The sequence below is a fragment of the Paramisgurnus dabryanus genome, chromosome 11, assembly GCF_030506205.2.
Source record: "Paramisgurnus dabryanus chromosome 11, PD_genome_1.1, whole genome shotgun sequence".
NCBI classification, from domain to species: domain Eukaryota; kingdom Metazoa; phylum Chordata; class Actinopteri; order Cypriniformes; family Cobitidae; genus Paramisgurnus; species Paramisgurnus dabryanus.
Genome location: NC_133347.1, coordinates 16,004,581 through 16,021,632, shown reverse-complemented (window position 1 = coordinate 16,021,632; position 17,052 = coordinate 16,004,581). Strand labels below are relative to the sequence as shown.

Sequence of the window (17,052 nt, the reverse complement as noted above, 5' to 3'; positions counted from 1 at the left end):
ATCAGGCTGTGTGTTTAAGGAAGAGTCAGAGAGATGTTAGGAAAGATGCTTAGTAACTTTGTCTCAATAAGTGTGTGTGAGGGTCTGTCTGGTCTATTGTCTCTGGCTGTGAGGGGCTACATTAATTGTCTCTTCTCGCTTCATTTTCCTGCTCAGCAGAGCAGAGCGAGAGCAAAAGAGAGAGAGGCCAAAAGAACAATGGAGGGAAAGTTTCAGATCACCACTAAAAAGAAAACTACAAAGAAGATAGAGTAAATGGGATAAATTATATTTGTGACCATGTCTGTGAAATCTAGGTTAAAGTCTCATAATCTAATTATGTTAAATTAGGGGTATTAAAGTTTGATATTTGTCAATGATTTTACTTTAATTTCAATCTTTGGCCTTAATTTCTCAAGCTAATATTAAAGATATCAAGGTTAAATAATAAAAAAAATTATTTACATGATGTTGGATGATTTTACAGTAGAAAATATGAAATCTCAAAAAATGACATCAACTGGGTTTTCACAGACTGGGTCACAGTAAAAAAATTGTCCTCCACAAGCAATTTTTCCACTGTTTGTCACTGTCAAAAAGCACATTAATACAGACAGCTGAATGTCACCCTCACACCCTGCTCTGGCACTAGCCTGAAGGAAGTGATGTCATAAACAGAGGGAGGTGTTTTCATATGCCTCATAATATCAGCTGAATACATAGGTCATATTTTACACAGTAAAGAGTTTACGTTCTGTTACATGCTACCTTGTGAGAGTTGTTGAATGTGATGTGGACACAGTCCCTTGCTTTATCCCCTCAATGGTGCTTTTTCTGCTTGATTTATGAATGCATCCATGTGAAAAGCAATTATTTACAGCTGGTGGTCACCATCCTGCATCTTGAGAGGGGTGTGGTCAGTAAAGGGTGTGCGGATAACATAGATAAACTGCCTGCTATATCACATGGAACAATAGACATGTACAACAATTAACATTTAAATCAGTTTGAATGCTACATTGTTGCCACACGACCTGCAATCTATCATCTCTGAAATCAAAAAGGTTATTGTATATTTAATTTCGTGTATGAATGACTTTTTTAGTGTGATCAAATAAAGAGTCAAGTAAGCAATGTTAAAAATCATCATGTTCAATCACCATAAGAATGAGAATATTGCATTGTGGGAAAATGTAGTAGGCTGATCTGAGTGTTCTATGCATACAAAATATGCACAATCTTCTGAATTAAAAACTGCTACTCTGAATTTAGGCACAGTCATAAGATACATTATCAGTTCAGCTATTTTATAAAAATGACATAAAATTGAACAAGCATCTTATAAGACATTAATAAAGTGATGAATTGTTCTGATCAGATGGTTAGTGCATGCGGTTGTGGTGGTTAATCAGTTAGGCCTGCTCACAAATGTTTGACATTATGACAGAGTGATTAACATAAAGGAGAAAATGGGAAGATGATCTATTGTGTCTACATCCAGAAATGGCAGGACTGGCTGCAGCAGAAAGAATTGGGGTGCTTTTGCAATGCATATTATTGTGGAATAATTTTGTTATGCAACTGAATGAACAACAACAGTTCTTTATTTATGGAAAATATGTAAATGAGTCCTTTACAGTATTTATTTGGTCTCTGTTTATAAAAAACAAACTTTTCAACCACCACCATACACACATTCATGCAATTCTCATACTGTTAGGAAGTCTTGAACATAACTTAAGTGGGGAATTTGAGTGGCTACATTATGACAAAATATATGAAATATATTTAAAAAACACTTTTTTAAAAATGCCAGCTTATTTCCTTTTTCACACACACTTAGAATATTTTCTATAAAACTGAAACTGCAGTCATGTGCAAAACTAATTAAATATTAAAATGTATGTGTGAGAAAACTAAAGAAACAAAAGCATGTCATGAATGAAGTGACGTCATATTTCTGTACAGGTTCAGATGAAGATTTCATAAGCTTTCATTGTTTTCATACCAGACTAAAACTACACCCTACACTTAACCTTTCGCATCAATCCTGTAACATTAAAGCAACACATATAGGTGTCCTATTTATGAGCACTCTAAATGCACTTTATTCATTAATTTAGCATATTTTAGGTTTATGTTATTTTTTTTTTAAATGTTACAGTAGTCATACATTGCACAGAGAAACGCATTAACGCTGTAAAACTCTATAGTTCATTACTTAACATTTGTCATACGAACTAAACGTATATTACAAACACTTCATTAATGCAAACAAACATTGAAAGATGTAAATGCCACGTTCATTTTGACAGGTGGCCTCCCCCGATTTTCTTCAGATGGTAGAGTCCATTTAAAGTGCCGCTGGGAGTCTCGCGCACAGAGCGCGCGGTGGACAAGATCTCGCGCGCTGGGAAGCACGCTGTATTCTCCTCAAAGTCTCTCTTCATTATTTTCTCTCTGACATACACACACAAACATTAAACAGCATGAGACTCTAAATATACTTACTCATCCAGTGGATATCTGGGATCCATGCGCTTGATAAAGAGTCAGAATGGGATTTTAGTGTCTTTATGAAGCACCTATCGATATGACGCGCTCCGTCAGCTCCGTGGATTCTTCCCGCACGCGACGATCCGGTGAATGATGGACGAGAACGAGCAGCTCGCGCGGCAGATCGATGGCGCGAGGCAGGAGGTGGCGAACTTGCGCGCGGAACTGACAGCCACCGGACGCGGACCGGCGGAACTCGGCGAGCTGGAAGAACAGGGAGAACCGCAGGAACATCAGCAGAGCCAGCACGGTAAGAACCTCACCTGTTATCGCTGTCAGCACTCACCTGTGCCACCTTACAGTAAAAAAGACAGGATACAAAGTAAACTCTTTCTCATTGACAAGATGAGTGAATGAATGAACCAGGCGTGAGTCAGTGTTTCCTTATCCTTATCACTCTCTAACCTCCTGTCATTACACTTTAATTATTCAGTTTTGAATTGTGTCATCTCAGCTGGCATGTTTTGTTTTCATTTATATTTATGTATTTGACAGATGCTTTCATTTAAGCTCTACATTTTATATGTGTGTTTCATGGGGATTGAACCCTCACCTTTGCGTTGCTAATGCTCTACCAACTGAGCCATAGAAAGTTCTTGTGTTTATGCAACATATGCAAAGATCTTTTCATGGTTACGCATGGGTTATACAAAGAATTAGAGTAATGCCACTAGTCATATTCCAGGAAATTGGCTTTCATTTTCCAGTTAATAGGTAGTGACTGATCCGTGAACAGTAAAGAAAAATTTAAGACACAATTGTGCCCATAAAATGCAAGTTTTCAGGTACCATCTCTTCGAGGACCAGTCAAAAAAGTAGATGCAGGCAGCACAAACCTCAATATATCTTCATGAGCCGCTGGGAGTAATTTTATGTCGACTGTATCTGCTTTTTTGGTACCCGAGGACTTGCATTTTATGGATCACCCGGGAACATGGTTAAAGCCAAACATCTTCTGTATCTGTACTGTATCTTCTTTACTGAAAAAAATGTCACATACATCATAGATGACTTGGGTCAAGAACGTAGTTTCTGTGAGGGATTGGACGTTAGGTACAATAATAAAACTAGCATTTACCCCCCCCCCCCCCCCTCCAATGTTTACTCAATGATTAATGACAACATGTACAGTTTACACTTCAAACCCCCTGTTCAAACCAAATCCCGTCCTCGAGATGAGTAAATTGACAGCAAGTTTTCATTATTTAGTGAACTATCCCTTCAATAATATCACACACTGAGAATACCGCATTAAAAGGAATGTGCACTGCGGTTTTGCTATTGAAGTTTATGTATTGCCATAGCCATTGTTTGTCTCTGTGCTGTGTAGTGTCGCCTGGGATGCAGTTTATCAGCTCATTGTTTTTGAGTCTCTTGGGTGATGAGGGCAAAGCTTTCAGAGATCAACAACCCCTCCCTCAAACACAATCCACCTGCGCTTTCTGGGTGGAGTGGACACCCTGGGCTGGTTTGGACCAGACCATTTAACCTAGGATGCTTTAATCCAGATGTACACCCCTTTCTTAAATATGTGCCTTTGTCAAGGACACAATGGTGAGCAATCACGACTGTGATTTCTATAATTACTCAGCAATCTAACATAATTTTAAATGCATTGAATTTGCTCTCGAGTGACAATAAGCCTTGAATCTCTGCACCCATCAATTGGCCCATCTATTCATATAAAGTACATGCAGATGGGCCAGCTTATTTGTGCATGTTATGATAAGCATGACAATACTCTGTGTAAACTACACACAAACAACTAAACCTATTAAACGGCTCACTGGAATGCTTGATTTTAGTCAACGAGTTCATTTTGTTTTTAAATAAATTGTGTATAATATCACCTTTATAATGTATATAGGACCATTGTTATTATTAGCATATTCATGCAGGAGTATGTTTAATTTCTCTCACAACACTCTTCAGTTTTTTGTTTCTCATATTAAAATAATTTCAACTATAGTGTATACTTAAAGTTATTTTATGTATCTGGTAAGTGGTTGTGCAATAAGTGGTGATAGTGTACAGTCAGCTTGCCTTTATTACGAAATAAATCCCTTTTTGGATGTTACAAGACCTCAGTCCTTATTATTCTGAAAGGGTATTTTTTCCATAATGACCACCAGAGTATACATTATCTCTGACATCTATTGCAGAATAAATTTCTGTGTGAATCGTTCATGAATCTGTTTATATGTAAATGATCCTATTGAATTAAATGCCACAGGCAATTTATGTAAAAACAGTTTACACGATTGACACAGAAATTAGCTTGCTTATGTATCATAAATATGGGCCATTGTTACTAAAGGACTAATCAAAACGTGTCCACAACACAAAGAACGACACACATTTTTTTACTCCTCAGAAATCTGCCTTATGACCGCAGAGCTATCCTGACAGTTAGAGGATCACCGTGAGCCTCCTGTCCGCAGCTCTCTCTCGTTTCATTCAGCACTCAATGAGAGCACAGCAGATTGTGATCTTGTATTTAATGTCCCACATCCACTTCACCTCACGCTGATCTGCCTCAGGCTTGGGTTGCCAGGTCATTGGATGCAAAATCCCCCTTCGTATTTTACACTGACCGAGCTGCTCTCATCTGATCAGGCATTTTGTTGACGCTTGTGTCATTTAGCAATGTCAGAAAGCAGGAAGTATGTATTGACAAAATAACCTGAGATGGAAACTCAGACAGACACGGACAGTCAAACGCAGTCTGTCAGTGTAGATGAGAACAGTGCTTATTTATCTCTTGGAAGTGTGAGCAGCAGGGCAGATGGTCCTACAAAGACTTCCTGGTAATGAATGAGACGCTAAATGCATACAAATAAACACGCATGTGTCTTGTCTGCCTGTAGTTAATTTCCCAATGATTGTAAAGATTGCATTGGCCGCTGAATGTGTTGTCTTGTGACATCGAGGTTATAGGTTTGATTCGCTGGGAATGTATATATTAAATGCACTGTGAGAGGCTTTACTGCCAAATGCATACGTTTATGTAAATGAGACATTTGTCGAATCTGATTTTGTTTAACCCTTCAATTTACTTGCTAGTCATTTTGATGCCTTTAACCCAGGTTAGACCTTTTATCCTAAAGCTTTATGGATGTGATTTTAACATGGCAATTTGAAAAGCTTTTACTGTCACTGTGTCCATCAAATTGTCACAGTTTAGATTTGTCATGCTGGGTCAGTGTGACCCTGTTAACAGCTCTGCTGGATCTATAATGATAACAGCATGGAAGGTTTATAGTTTATGTTTTTAAGTAGAGAGCTTTTCTTACTATAGTCGCAAGAGGCCGAATCTAAGTGCACTCGCTCATTCATCTGCTTTAGCGGATTGGGCCTGTGCTTAATATCTGTTATTGATGTTTCTAAATTGCCTCAATGACTCGACTGGGTAATTGTTTTTACGTGACAGCTGTTGGTCTGGATGTACATATGGACGTTTATGTTTACAGGATTTACTATACAAACAGGCTTACATTTGAGAACCATGGATATGATTTCTATAGGTGTAATACATCTGCTTTTCCTTTAATGAATTAGAAATTACCCACTGCTGTATTTGCTTTAGCATCTTGATGTGAAGCAAAAGAAGATTTGCTTTATACAGGTGAGTTTGCATTGTGCTTAGGTTATGTCATAGCGACTGCTCAAGTTCGAATTCCCCATCTGTCCGTCTCTAGGCAGCAGTGTGGGTTGCTAGGCAATCTTTTCTCATTATGACATCACAAAGGAGAGGACTGATAATGCTGCTGAAAGCTTTTCTTCCCTCACACATATATACAGTCACAAACTCTCCAGCTGATCAATGCTTTTAGTTTATCCCATTGACATTAATGAGCTCTACCAGGGAGTCATTAGCTTTATAGATTGCTTTTATGTATAAAGGTGCTTATATTATTATCATCAAGGTGTTTGTCCATGTGCTTGTCTATTATTAAAATGCATAATTGATCTATTTGTTTATATCTTGGCAGACGGCTGTTAAAGATAGCTGTATGTGTGTAGTAACACGAAAATAGGAATAGGCCAAAGACTCCCATTCGTGATCCCTGAGATGCGTGAACTGCCTAATTTAAATGCATGGCAAAAGATGAAACATCTGACGTATATCCACATCAAGAAGCTGGAGTGAAGCAGTCAAGTGCCACACACGGCTCAGTTGTGTTATAAAGAGCCTTTCCATGCTCGGATCAAAAGGGATCACCATAATTTAAGATGTAGGCTTTAAATGGCACTAAAGCAGCATTAAAGGTCAGGCTAAATCAGCACTATCAAGTTGGAGACAGTTCCGGCTCAGTTTTAATCTAATATTATTAGACATATGAGCACGATATGCTCTCAACTAATCCATGCCTTCTTCTAAGTGTTCATCTAGTTTCATTTTCCCACTTTATTTGATTCTTCTTGAATTCTTTCACTTCCTGATTGTGCTTACTTACCTGACCTGTGACTCCTTCATATCTTGCAAATGATGCTGAATAACCTTTTTACCTCTCTGTTCATGCTGACAAACCTTTTAAATTGTGCTGACTCACTGATAATGGTGCCCAACTCTTCAAACTGAGGATGTAGTCACTCTTTTGCCTTTATCGGGTCCTCTTACATCAGCAACAAAACCACACAATGAATAAAAACCACAATATATATATATAAGTATTCTTATCACAAATATGTACACTATCAGAGATAAAGGTACAAATTGCCACCAAATGAAATATAACATATCTTTGTAAAGGGTACCGTCCCAGTGCGGCTTTTGTACCATATGACAGTGGTGGCTCGTGACTGCTCATCCAAGGGGCGCTAATTCAAAATATGTCTTCGGAGTGTCGTGTGTTGCTTGTGTTTTCAAAATATGTGTTTGTTGCATCATGTGAACCATGTGCATCACGTGTTTTGTCAAAATAAGTGCCTGCTGCACACACGTCAAAACCGTTTATGTTAAAAGAGACCCTCACGTTCACAAAATACATGCAAGACAGTCCTTTAACACTAAACTCTGATTACGCATGAGATTATGTGAGTATCTGGCAAACGCAAGCGTCTCTTTTATCATAAACCCTGCAGCAGGCACTTATTTTGACAAGACACATGATGCACACAGGATCACTCGACGCACAGTATTTTGAAATTACGAACCACACACATGACGGGCTACATACATGTTGTGACGAACTTCGCATCAAGCGCCCTTGAAAAAAGAAGTCACCGGCCGCCATATGAGTGTGTGATTCACAGCTTTGCTGCTTTAATATTTTTCGTCATGGTATTTATTTAGATATAAATTTGATACTGCCCTCTTTTCTATTGCTCTTAAATGTAAGCAGACACAGCAGAGTTACAGTACGAACTTTACTTTTTGTCTTTCTGACTCATAATTATACAGGCAGATTTTATTTCTGAATGATGTCATTATGGCTGATCCTGTAGGTCAGTGTTTCTCAATCCTGGTCCTGAAGGACCCCCTTCCAGAATGTTTTAAATGTCTCCTTAATTAACACACCTGATTTAAATTATTAGCTTTATAGGGAGACATTCTGGAAGGAGGCTGATGAGTTGGTTCAGGTGTTTTAAATAAGGAGACATCTAAAACTTTCTGGAAGGGGGTTCTTGAGGTGATCTCAGACTGATATTATTGGTCACATATATATTTGAACAGTTAGCATTGTCATTCCATATCGATTGTCAAAATCTGATAGAGTCATCACTGGATGACTGAAAATGTAAAATAATTGAGTGAATTTTCAGTATCATCTCAGCGATTCTGTCTCATTTCCATCTTATTGGATTATCAATCATTTTGTCAGATATATCTGAATTACATCAGATAATAGATATAAGGCTATACACCGGTAGGGTCTTGGATATCATAATTACCAATAGGTCATTACATGAATTGACTACCACTCAAATTATGCTTTGCTTGTGGTGCAATGTTTGAATCTTCCAAGTTTGCACTGCATCAAAAAATGCTGCAAATCCATTGATTTCAACATGGCACATTACAAGTAGGTGGAGGAAATGAACCAAAATTTACATCAATTTTAACTTTTACTGCAATGCACTCTCCTTTATGTACAGATTTGTACCATGAGACTTTAAGACAGTGGGCTCAAGTGGCACTTTTACAAATCCAAAATGCTGTGTTTCTTCTAGATTTCAAACCGGCCACATTAGATATTTCTTTTCTGTGCAGGTAACCCTACTCTTCCACTGAGATTAATTTGCCTAGGGTTTTTTGTAATGTGTGTTTGTGTGTCTATGTGTGTGCACGTTCGTGTCAGATAAGCTTTAAAAAATACGCCTTGTCTTCAGTTATCAGAAAGTGTTTTTGTCAGTGTATTAAGAACTAGCTCTCGCTCTCTCTCACTCTGTATCTAGTTTTGCCTTATCCTTTAAATTCTATCTTTTCTTTACAGATACACACTCACAATGCTTAACTAATGAATGTGTGTATAATATTTTACTGTAGCTGTATTAGTGACAGCAGTGATAGTGCCTGTATTGCGATTGTTCAGGTCACCTGATATCTGTACGTCCTGCTGCTCCAGTGCCCTTGACTGAGGCCGTTTACCCCTCGAGCGTTGCAACACATCTGAACTATGATCATGTTCTTGGTCTGAATGAATGAGTGTGTGTGGCTGCGTTCAAACCATAGTAAATCATAAGAATACAATATCAATAACTGTTTCATTCATTTTTCTCTCTGGGTTGAAATACTCTGAAAGGTGATGTATCATTTTACAAACCTCTCCACACACACAATGAAATGGATAGGAAATAAAACAGCTTATGCAATATTTTGTTTGGCTTCTAAGGCTTTTGATTCATATTTTCTTTAGGTTAAGCACCTTGTTTCCATTTATGTTTTATTTTGTACTTCATAGTGTAAAGTGCTTAAACTTCTGAATGAACTCGCATCACAGTTCAGAGCAGACACACACACACACACACACACACACACACACACACACACACACACACACACACACACACACACACACACACACACACACACACACTTTGCAGAGAGTCATATTCCACCTGCTCTGTTAGTATGTACGATCTTGTGGAGCTGATAGGACGGTTTTCCTCTCACTCTCTTCTTTATCACCATAAAATTGCAAAAAAGTGAGTAGCTATTTGGAGAAAACTGTTGCTGACCTGTATAATTTTGTGTACTCTCATGATCTGCTCAAACCAAATGAAAGGGCAGCATTTTCAGCTGTATGTAACTCCTTGTGTGGTTTCTGAATGAAATCACACAGCTTGTGGTGGATATCTGTTTATATCTGTTGCCATTTCGTCACTGAGGTTTATGAGGATTGTTAGTTTTAGTGTTAATGGTCTTAGGACTTTGTGCAGGGACACTATGCCTTTCCCAAATACTGTAGATTTGTGTAAGGTTCCCAAGCCATCTTGTGTTTAGGAGAAGATGAATCATGTCAGTGTTGTGTTAATGGTAGCGTTATAAGGGTACGAGTCTGTTTGCCAATGTTCACCATAATGTTAAACACAGATGTTGAGAGCGAACTTATATCTGTTTACTGGTTGGCATCAGAATGGCTGGATGAGGTTACCAGCCAGGGAGGTAGCAAGTATGTGTGTGTGTGTATTTTGCTATTTACAGCCCCTAAGAGATTATATATCTCCTGTACCCTTCCTTCCTACCAATGAGGTTACAGCTAGATGGAAAAACCTGGAAACTGGAATTCTGTAAAGTTATAAATGCTGTTTGGATTACCAACATTGTACTCTGCAGTTACAGAGAAATCATTGTAAAAAATCTATTGGATGTTCTGAACTCAACTTAATCAATCCAGAATCAAAACGTGTAAACCAAATGTGTGCTTTCATAGCTGTGCCACCTGGTATTTTTTTTTGGGCAAGTTTCTACCGATCAAGAAAAAGATTTGGGCCGGCGGAGTTGTTGTGTTAAAGCTGAGAGGTTAAAACCAGGGCAAAGGCTTCATTTAAAGGATTTACATTTTTCATAGTGATCTCTTGTACAATCAGGCAAGCATTCAAATTCAGTGCATAGCAGAATATTTCAGCAGGTCTGAAGACTCGCCTGTAAGAGCAACATTGATCATTTGTCATTCAGGGAATGTGCAAGGCCATCAGCGGGATCTGCCACAGCTCGCGGCTTTTAACAGATCTCTCTATTGCTGGTATTAAAGTGTTTGTGTCCCGTGAACATCTCATTTAGTGGGATTAATTGGTCGCTTCTGGCACTGCCAAGCTTTTTGTCTTATGTTGCTTTAATGCACAAAGTTGAGAGCGGTCTTGATTTTACCGTCACGCAAATTGTCATCGGTAGAACTGAATTGAATTGTTTATCATGTATTTTACAAGTACTCAGTTTCTTCTAGGTTACTTTATTTAAGTGCCTAAAAGCTGGCACATAGCCACATGGTATGCTATAAATCATGCTCAGCCATAGATGTAAAAAGGCATCTTATTTTACAACTTGGTTTTGCCATTCAATTCAAGTCACTATTTTAAAGGAGGGGTGCATGATTTTTGAAAAACACTTTGAAAAGAGAGTCAGGCTGAGTACCAAAACACACACTTGTAGCTAGGGCTGTAACGATTATGCATTGCAAGGCTGCGATTTTGTGTTTCATGCACAGCTTGTGCGTGTACTAGGGTATTTGGTCAGTAGGAAGTCCTTATCAATCTAAAATCATTATGAGTCAGAGTCGTTTATAACGTGCATTAAAAAAAGCAACACTCGTTAAACAAAACCATTCAAAATATTCTTTATTATCATGAAAATATCTGAAACAATTTGTAGAACAGCGATATAAATATTATACAGGTTTGTAACAACTTGAGGGTTAGAAAATGATAACAGATTTTTCATTTTTGGGTGAACTATCCCTTTAAGTTGTATTTCACCTCTGAATGTACCCTCTGAGTTCTGAGGAAATGTTATTTAAGTCCAGACGCAGCAGATATAAGTGCCTTTACATGTTCAAGGTCTGTTTAGGGCCAATGGATCAATGGTTTCAATTGACTGAACTTGGAAAAGTATTTTTCACTCAGCTTGTGCTCTTTGCATCCAGAATTAAGCCCCTCTGACACCCTTGTGACAGAAACCTGACAGACATGTGAAGTTTGGGCACTGTTACCTTGGCATCAGTTGCTTAGCAACCCCCACCATCTCCTTACACTGTCAGAATGAGTGAGGAGTTTTGACCTCTGAAACAGACAATTTCAACTTCAGCTCCTCATAGATCACATAAGCGTTTTAGTGTCGCAATGTAAAATCATGCAGGATTAGACCGTACTGTGTGTCATGCTCCATCAAATTGGTTCCCATTGTGGCGATGTGATTCGTTTGAGATGCCTGTAAACTGGATTTATGTGCTATGTAGCAGTTCTTGCTTCAGCAGCTCTCAGTTCGATTTGTTTTACAACATAAATTTTACATTGGCAAACCCAACACAATGGTAAAATAGAAACTGGTGTAAAACCAAACATTAAGATGTATGGATGTTAACATGACAAAAAATGCTAAAAATGAGCAATGCATAATCTGTATTTTAAATGTCAAAGAGAGAGATTGTTAAAGGCAACAAAACCAATGTAATTTTCCATTACTGCGCGCATGTAGTCTGACATGTCATGTCTACCCCCTCACTTTTGTAATCTTATTTCCGACTCTCTGCATGGCAAGGAAAGCTTTTCATCCATTCATCATCGATCTGTTAAACTCGCTGTGTGACAGAGAATGATGGAGCCGTGAGAAAGACGAAGGCATAGAGCTGTTTAAATTAGCACATTTTATATGAGATATGACCTTTATCACCTTCCTCTTTATATGTGTTTTGGGTATGGAAAAACATTTTTCTTAAGCATCTTTTATTGCTGCTTTAGACAAAGGCAGAAGGACAAGAGGAAGAGAAGAGGCGACTAATAGTCTAACCAGTTAGCCTTTTTAGTGATTTTATGTCACTCATAAACATGAAATCAATAATCTTTGAGTGCATGTGCATGGATGTGCATATGTTTGAGTGTTTTAAGTCAGCTATTCTTATGTTATCACGCTTATCAGGATGTTGATTCTTGACACTGTGCACCTGCTGAACAGGTTTTGAATGCTAAAATTATAATTATATGTGATGGGAAAACTAAAAACATCCCAGCCCATCTGCTATAGAGCGATAGAAAGTATATTTTGCCATGCAGAGCAAAGCCGGTAATTTGTTTTAAAACTAATTTTACTTAGCCAGAAAAGATTTATAAGCAATGAAATCTATCTTGAATGCATTATAACCAGTTGCCAAGCCTCTATGCCGTCATTGATTTGTGAGTTAAATGCTCTCTGGCTTATTCTGCACTGTGGGTAGTGTTATATTTCAGGCGGATCACATGATTTCAGCTGAACTCTAGATATTTACCTCATTAAAACACAACCTGGGATTTCTGCTTGAATGTACAGTGTTTACTTATTTAATGATGATGTGTGTGTCTTTGTGTTTATTCCCTCAGATGTACCAGTGCAAAGGCAGAAAGCCTTGACAGAGCTTAGTCAAAAAAATGACATCCAGGAAACATCATTAGATAAAGGTAAGAATAATGGACACACTTGCAGAGACACGCAGAGATCTCGATACAACAGATACAGACCAGAGCGCATACTTGCGCATGAAACAAGCCACTGACCAATCAGTTTGCATGTCAGATTTGAGCTCAGAGTGATCTATGAGGTTTTGCTTGAGAGACGACGTGTGCAGAATTTCCAGGGCTGGGAGATGTAACAACGAGGACACACAATCTAGTCTGAACCACAGGCAACACACCCACAGGCCTTTCACGACCAACTGATGCATATTGAACCCAAAATGGCAAAAGCTGTTTGGCAATTGCAATGCGCAGTCTGACTGGCCCCATGTAGGTTTTACGAGACTGGATTTTTATGCTAGTAAACAAAAGTGTGTTTACAGTTTGAGACAACAATCATTTTCAAAGAACAGGCATTTTCTAGTGATTTCGTTGTTTTTTATGCGACATTCTGTGAATACTTTAGTGCTATTATTCGAAACAACTGCCATTTCATTGTATTTTGAGGAATTTTGATATTGTCGGCCTTGTCTAGGTCAACAGGCCCAGAAAGTAAACTGTTGCCTACAATCTGTGTGTTTGTTGTAGTCCAAGAAAAGAGATTTATGTTGGAAATGATAACTCGCGTTATCGTTTACTTTTGGGGGTTGTAACTTTTGCATATCGTTAACATGTACTAATACACACTTACACACCAAAGGAAATGTAAAATCGTGAATCGGACAATAGTTGCTCTTTAAGGCCCAGATATACTTCTACAAAGTATAAGAAGGAATTGATGTGAAGTAATTTCAAACAAAATCAGATCATTTTTTCCCAATTTCACAGCTGTCGAGCTGTGCAGAGCAATCTTTTAGCAAACGTTCTGTTGAGGTGGCACCTTCGTTCTACTATTGGTCCAATGTCATTGCATAATAGGTGCGTAACTTCTGTTGTTCATTTCTTTGCATGGAAGTCACAAAAAAAAATTTTTTAACAACACCTACGTTATATTATGAATTATTACACGGCTCGTTTGAATGCTTGATTCTGATTGGCCAGTCTCAGGATTTGGAGGTTTGTTATTCCCAGATAACAATCGCTCAAAACTAACAACACCTGGTAACCCGAATGCTGCAAATCATTTTGACAGGTAAATTTTAATATTACACAAAATTTTATATAAATATGTTTTAAGTATATGATATGACATTATATTTCTTTTCTTAAAAATGAAAGTTAACTTATTTTTCTTGCAGAAGGTCTGCATTTATATAAAAAAGAGCAATCAAATATTTTAAATCAATATTTAGTGTTCCTTCACCTACTTGAGGTAAATAGCTGTGTAATAAGCAGGATAATGTACAGGCAGCCGGTTGTTATTGCAAAATAAGCCTCAGCTTTGCGTCGGGTCCTGATCACACTGTTAGAGCTTATTTGTGCAATAACAACCGGCTGCCTACACATTATCCCTTATTTATTAACCTTTAATTTTATGAATTAAGACCTTTTATTTACCATCTCTTGGCCACATCAGAGTTTTATCAGGTAAAAAGATGCACATGCACAGCGACTATTTGCATACTCAACCTAAACCCCACCTCCAAAAACAAGTACGTGTTCAAATATAGTGTACCGGCACACTACAGTTTTTACAGGATTATTTGTCCTGTCCTGTCCTGTCATACAAAAGAAAGACAGAAAGCTCTGACCGCAGTAGGCTTGAGTCTTATTCAGGTTTTCAGATCACTGGCTTTGATAAATCACGTTTAATGAATTATGAATCATTTCATTCATGTTTTCCACACATGGTGTGAGCGCTTTAGCTGCAGTCACTCCAAGGTTATGTTTACAGTACACACAGCAACAGAAAGCGGTTAAATATAAACCAGACTTTGACATTTTTACCCCAAACGCCTGCATTTTGACTTTTGCACTTGTTTGTTCTTATACATTTCAACATGTCAACTGTGAGACATGTTTGGTTCTTAAAAAATAATTTAGTTCATACCTTATAATGGTCATACTTTTGTACATCATAGGTGTTCCTGTACCTCAATTGGTATAATCATAGGGAACACACCTACTGATAAAAGAGATTTCGATAAAACTGTCAAAAATGCATCCATTTAAATTTCTGCAAATATGCATGTAAAAACTCAAGTAGAGGCTATAAGAATAAGTTGTCAGAAGTGATTTCAGACTGCATTTGTTTACCTTTGAACACAGCAGTTGGCACAGCAGTTGGCCACACAGTTCATTCCTCCGTGTAGGTGAGATTGTGTGTCTGCGTGTAAAGCGCATTACAATGCAGCGTGTGTGAACTCACTGTTGACAGGTGTAATGCGTGTGTTGACAAACCTACCAGGGGATCTGTAAAATTTTCCCTGGGGTTGAAAAGCAACACAGCTGCAATCTGACACACAGATCGTGCGTGTGTGAGTGTCTGTGTGTAAACCTGTGCACTTAGATGTCACAACCTAAATCATTTTGTAGTATAGTAACAATGCAAGAAGTGTGTTCACATTGGAAATTACAAAAAGGAAGTGCACTTTTATATTAAGTATTGGTATTGTATCGATATATTTTTACAGCAGGATACGGGATGAGACAATACGTCTTCTTTGCAACAGAAGCTGAACACTGAGGACGTAAGCTTTCCAACCAGCTCACATGTTGTGCATGAACAAAAACCCTGTCTTTTAAATTCGTTTTTATCATACACTGTTTTAAAAGCACCTATTGTCCAATTCATGTTTTTAAATTTCCTTTGGTGTGTAATGCTGCGTTTACACCAGCCGCGGTAGAGGCGGCAGTACGGATGATTTAAATGTTAAGTCAATGCAAAGACGCGATTAGGCATCCTGCGGCGCGGATGGCGCATTCCACGCGAATAGAGCGTTGCTGCGAGAAACGTGCAAGTTCAAAAATCTGAACTTCGCTGGATTTCGGAGCCGCGTTAACCAATCAGGACCTTGCTGTAGTAGTGACGTGATTACAGGAAGTGAGTGGAGTCTCAGCAGAGTTGCAGAAGCCCCTCCCATGATGTGAATTTTCCGTGTGAATGTCTCAAATGACTAGAATTTCACGCGTGAATGAAGCGAGAAACTCAAATGCGTATAGCGCGTTTTTGCCGCCTCTACCGCACGAGGGTGTAAACTCAGCTTTAGTGTATATTAGTACATGTTAATGATATGCAAAAGGTACAAAACCCAAAGTAAATGATGACGCGAGTTATCGTCTCCAACGTGAATCTCTTTTCTTGGACTACAACAAACACATGGATTGTAGGCAACAGTTTACTTCCTGGGATTGGTGGTGTAGACAAGACCGACATTATCATAATTTCTCCCGCTTAGGACTCACAGCCTGTAAGTAAACTCCTGTTAGCAACCGAATCTTTCAAACATGGTAAGGAGCGTCACATTTCAGGCTGACAGAAGAGGTATTCAGGCCAATCACAATGTACAGATAAGCTGGCCAATCAGGGACACAAAGCTTTTCAAATCGACGAGTTTCAGGAAGAGAGTGAAATCTGGAACTACAAAAATGTACGGTATGTGGAAAATAATGTGTTTTTAACCATAAATCATTTTAACACATTGTATTCAGGGTTTCCCGCAGAAAATTTGTTAGTTAAGGTGGTGCGGTATTCCGAGGGGCGTGGCAATCAAAGGGGCGGGGCTTACACGTCATGATGAAAATTTAAATATTTTTATTTAAAGCACTAAAATAAAACTTCATTTTGAAGAAACTATGACAGAAAATGAACACATACTAGATTATTAATGAATTAAATTGAAGGCCTTTTAAGCAGTGAATTTTTTGTTTTTTTGGACGACCTAGTTAAGACGGTAGGGTTTCCTAGCTTAGGCGGGCCGCCCGAACTGAAATGTGCCGCGGGAAACCCTGGTATTATACCAAATACTCAAACATTGTTTTTTAGGAATG

The 17,052-nt window shown here is 38.3% G+C and overlaps 1 protein-coding gene across 2 annotated transcripts in view; it reads left to right on the top strand.

Annotated features, from left to right (window-relative positions):
* The first annotated feature begins 2,321 nt into the window (after positions 1-2,321).
* Positions 2,322-17,052, top strand: part of kazna (kazrin, periplakin interacting protein a) — a 32,281-nt gene continuing 17,550 nt past the window's right edge. The window contains exons 1-2 of one of the 2 annotated variants that reach the window (XM_065247123.2): positions 2,322-2,785; positions 13,051-13,128. In XM_065247123.2, the coding sequence (XP_065103195.1) occupies positions 2,626-2,785; positions 13,051-13,128 (238 nt within the window). In that variant the 5' untranslated portion in view covers positions 2,322-2,625. Of the gene's footprint in view, positions 2,786-9,574; positions 9,685-13,050; positions 13,129-17,052 lie in introns of those variants that run through there. The other variant, XM_065247124.1, reaches the window with a different exon arrangement.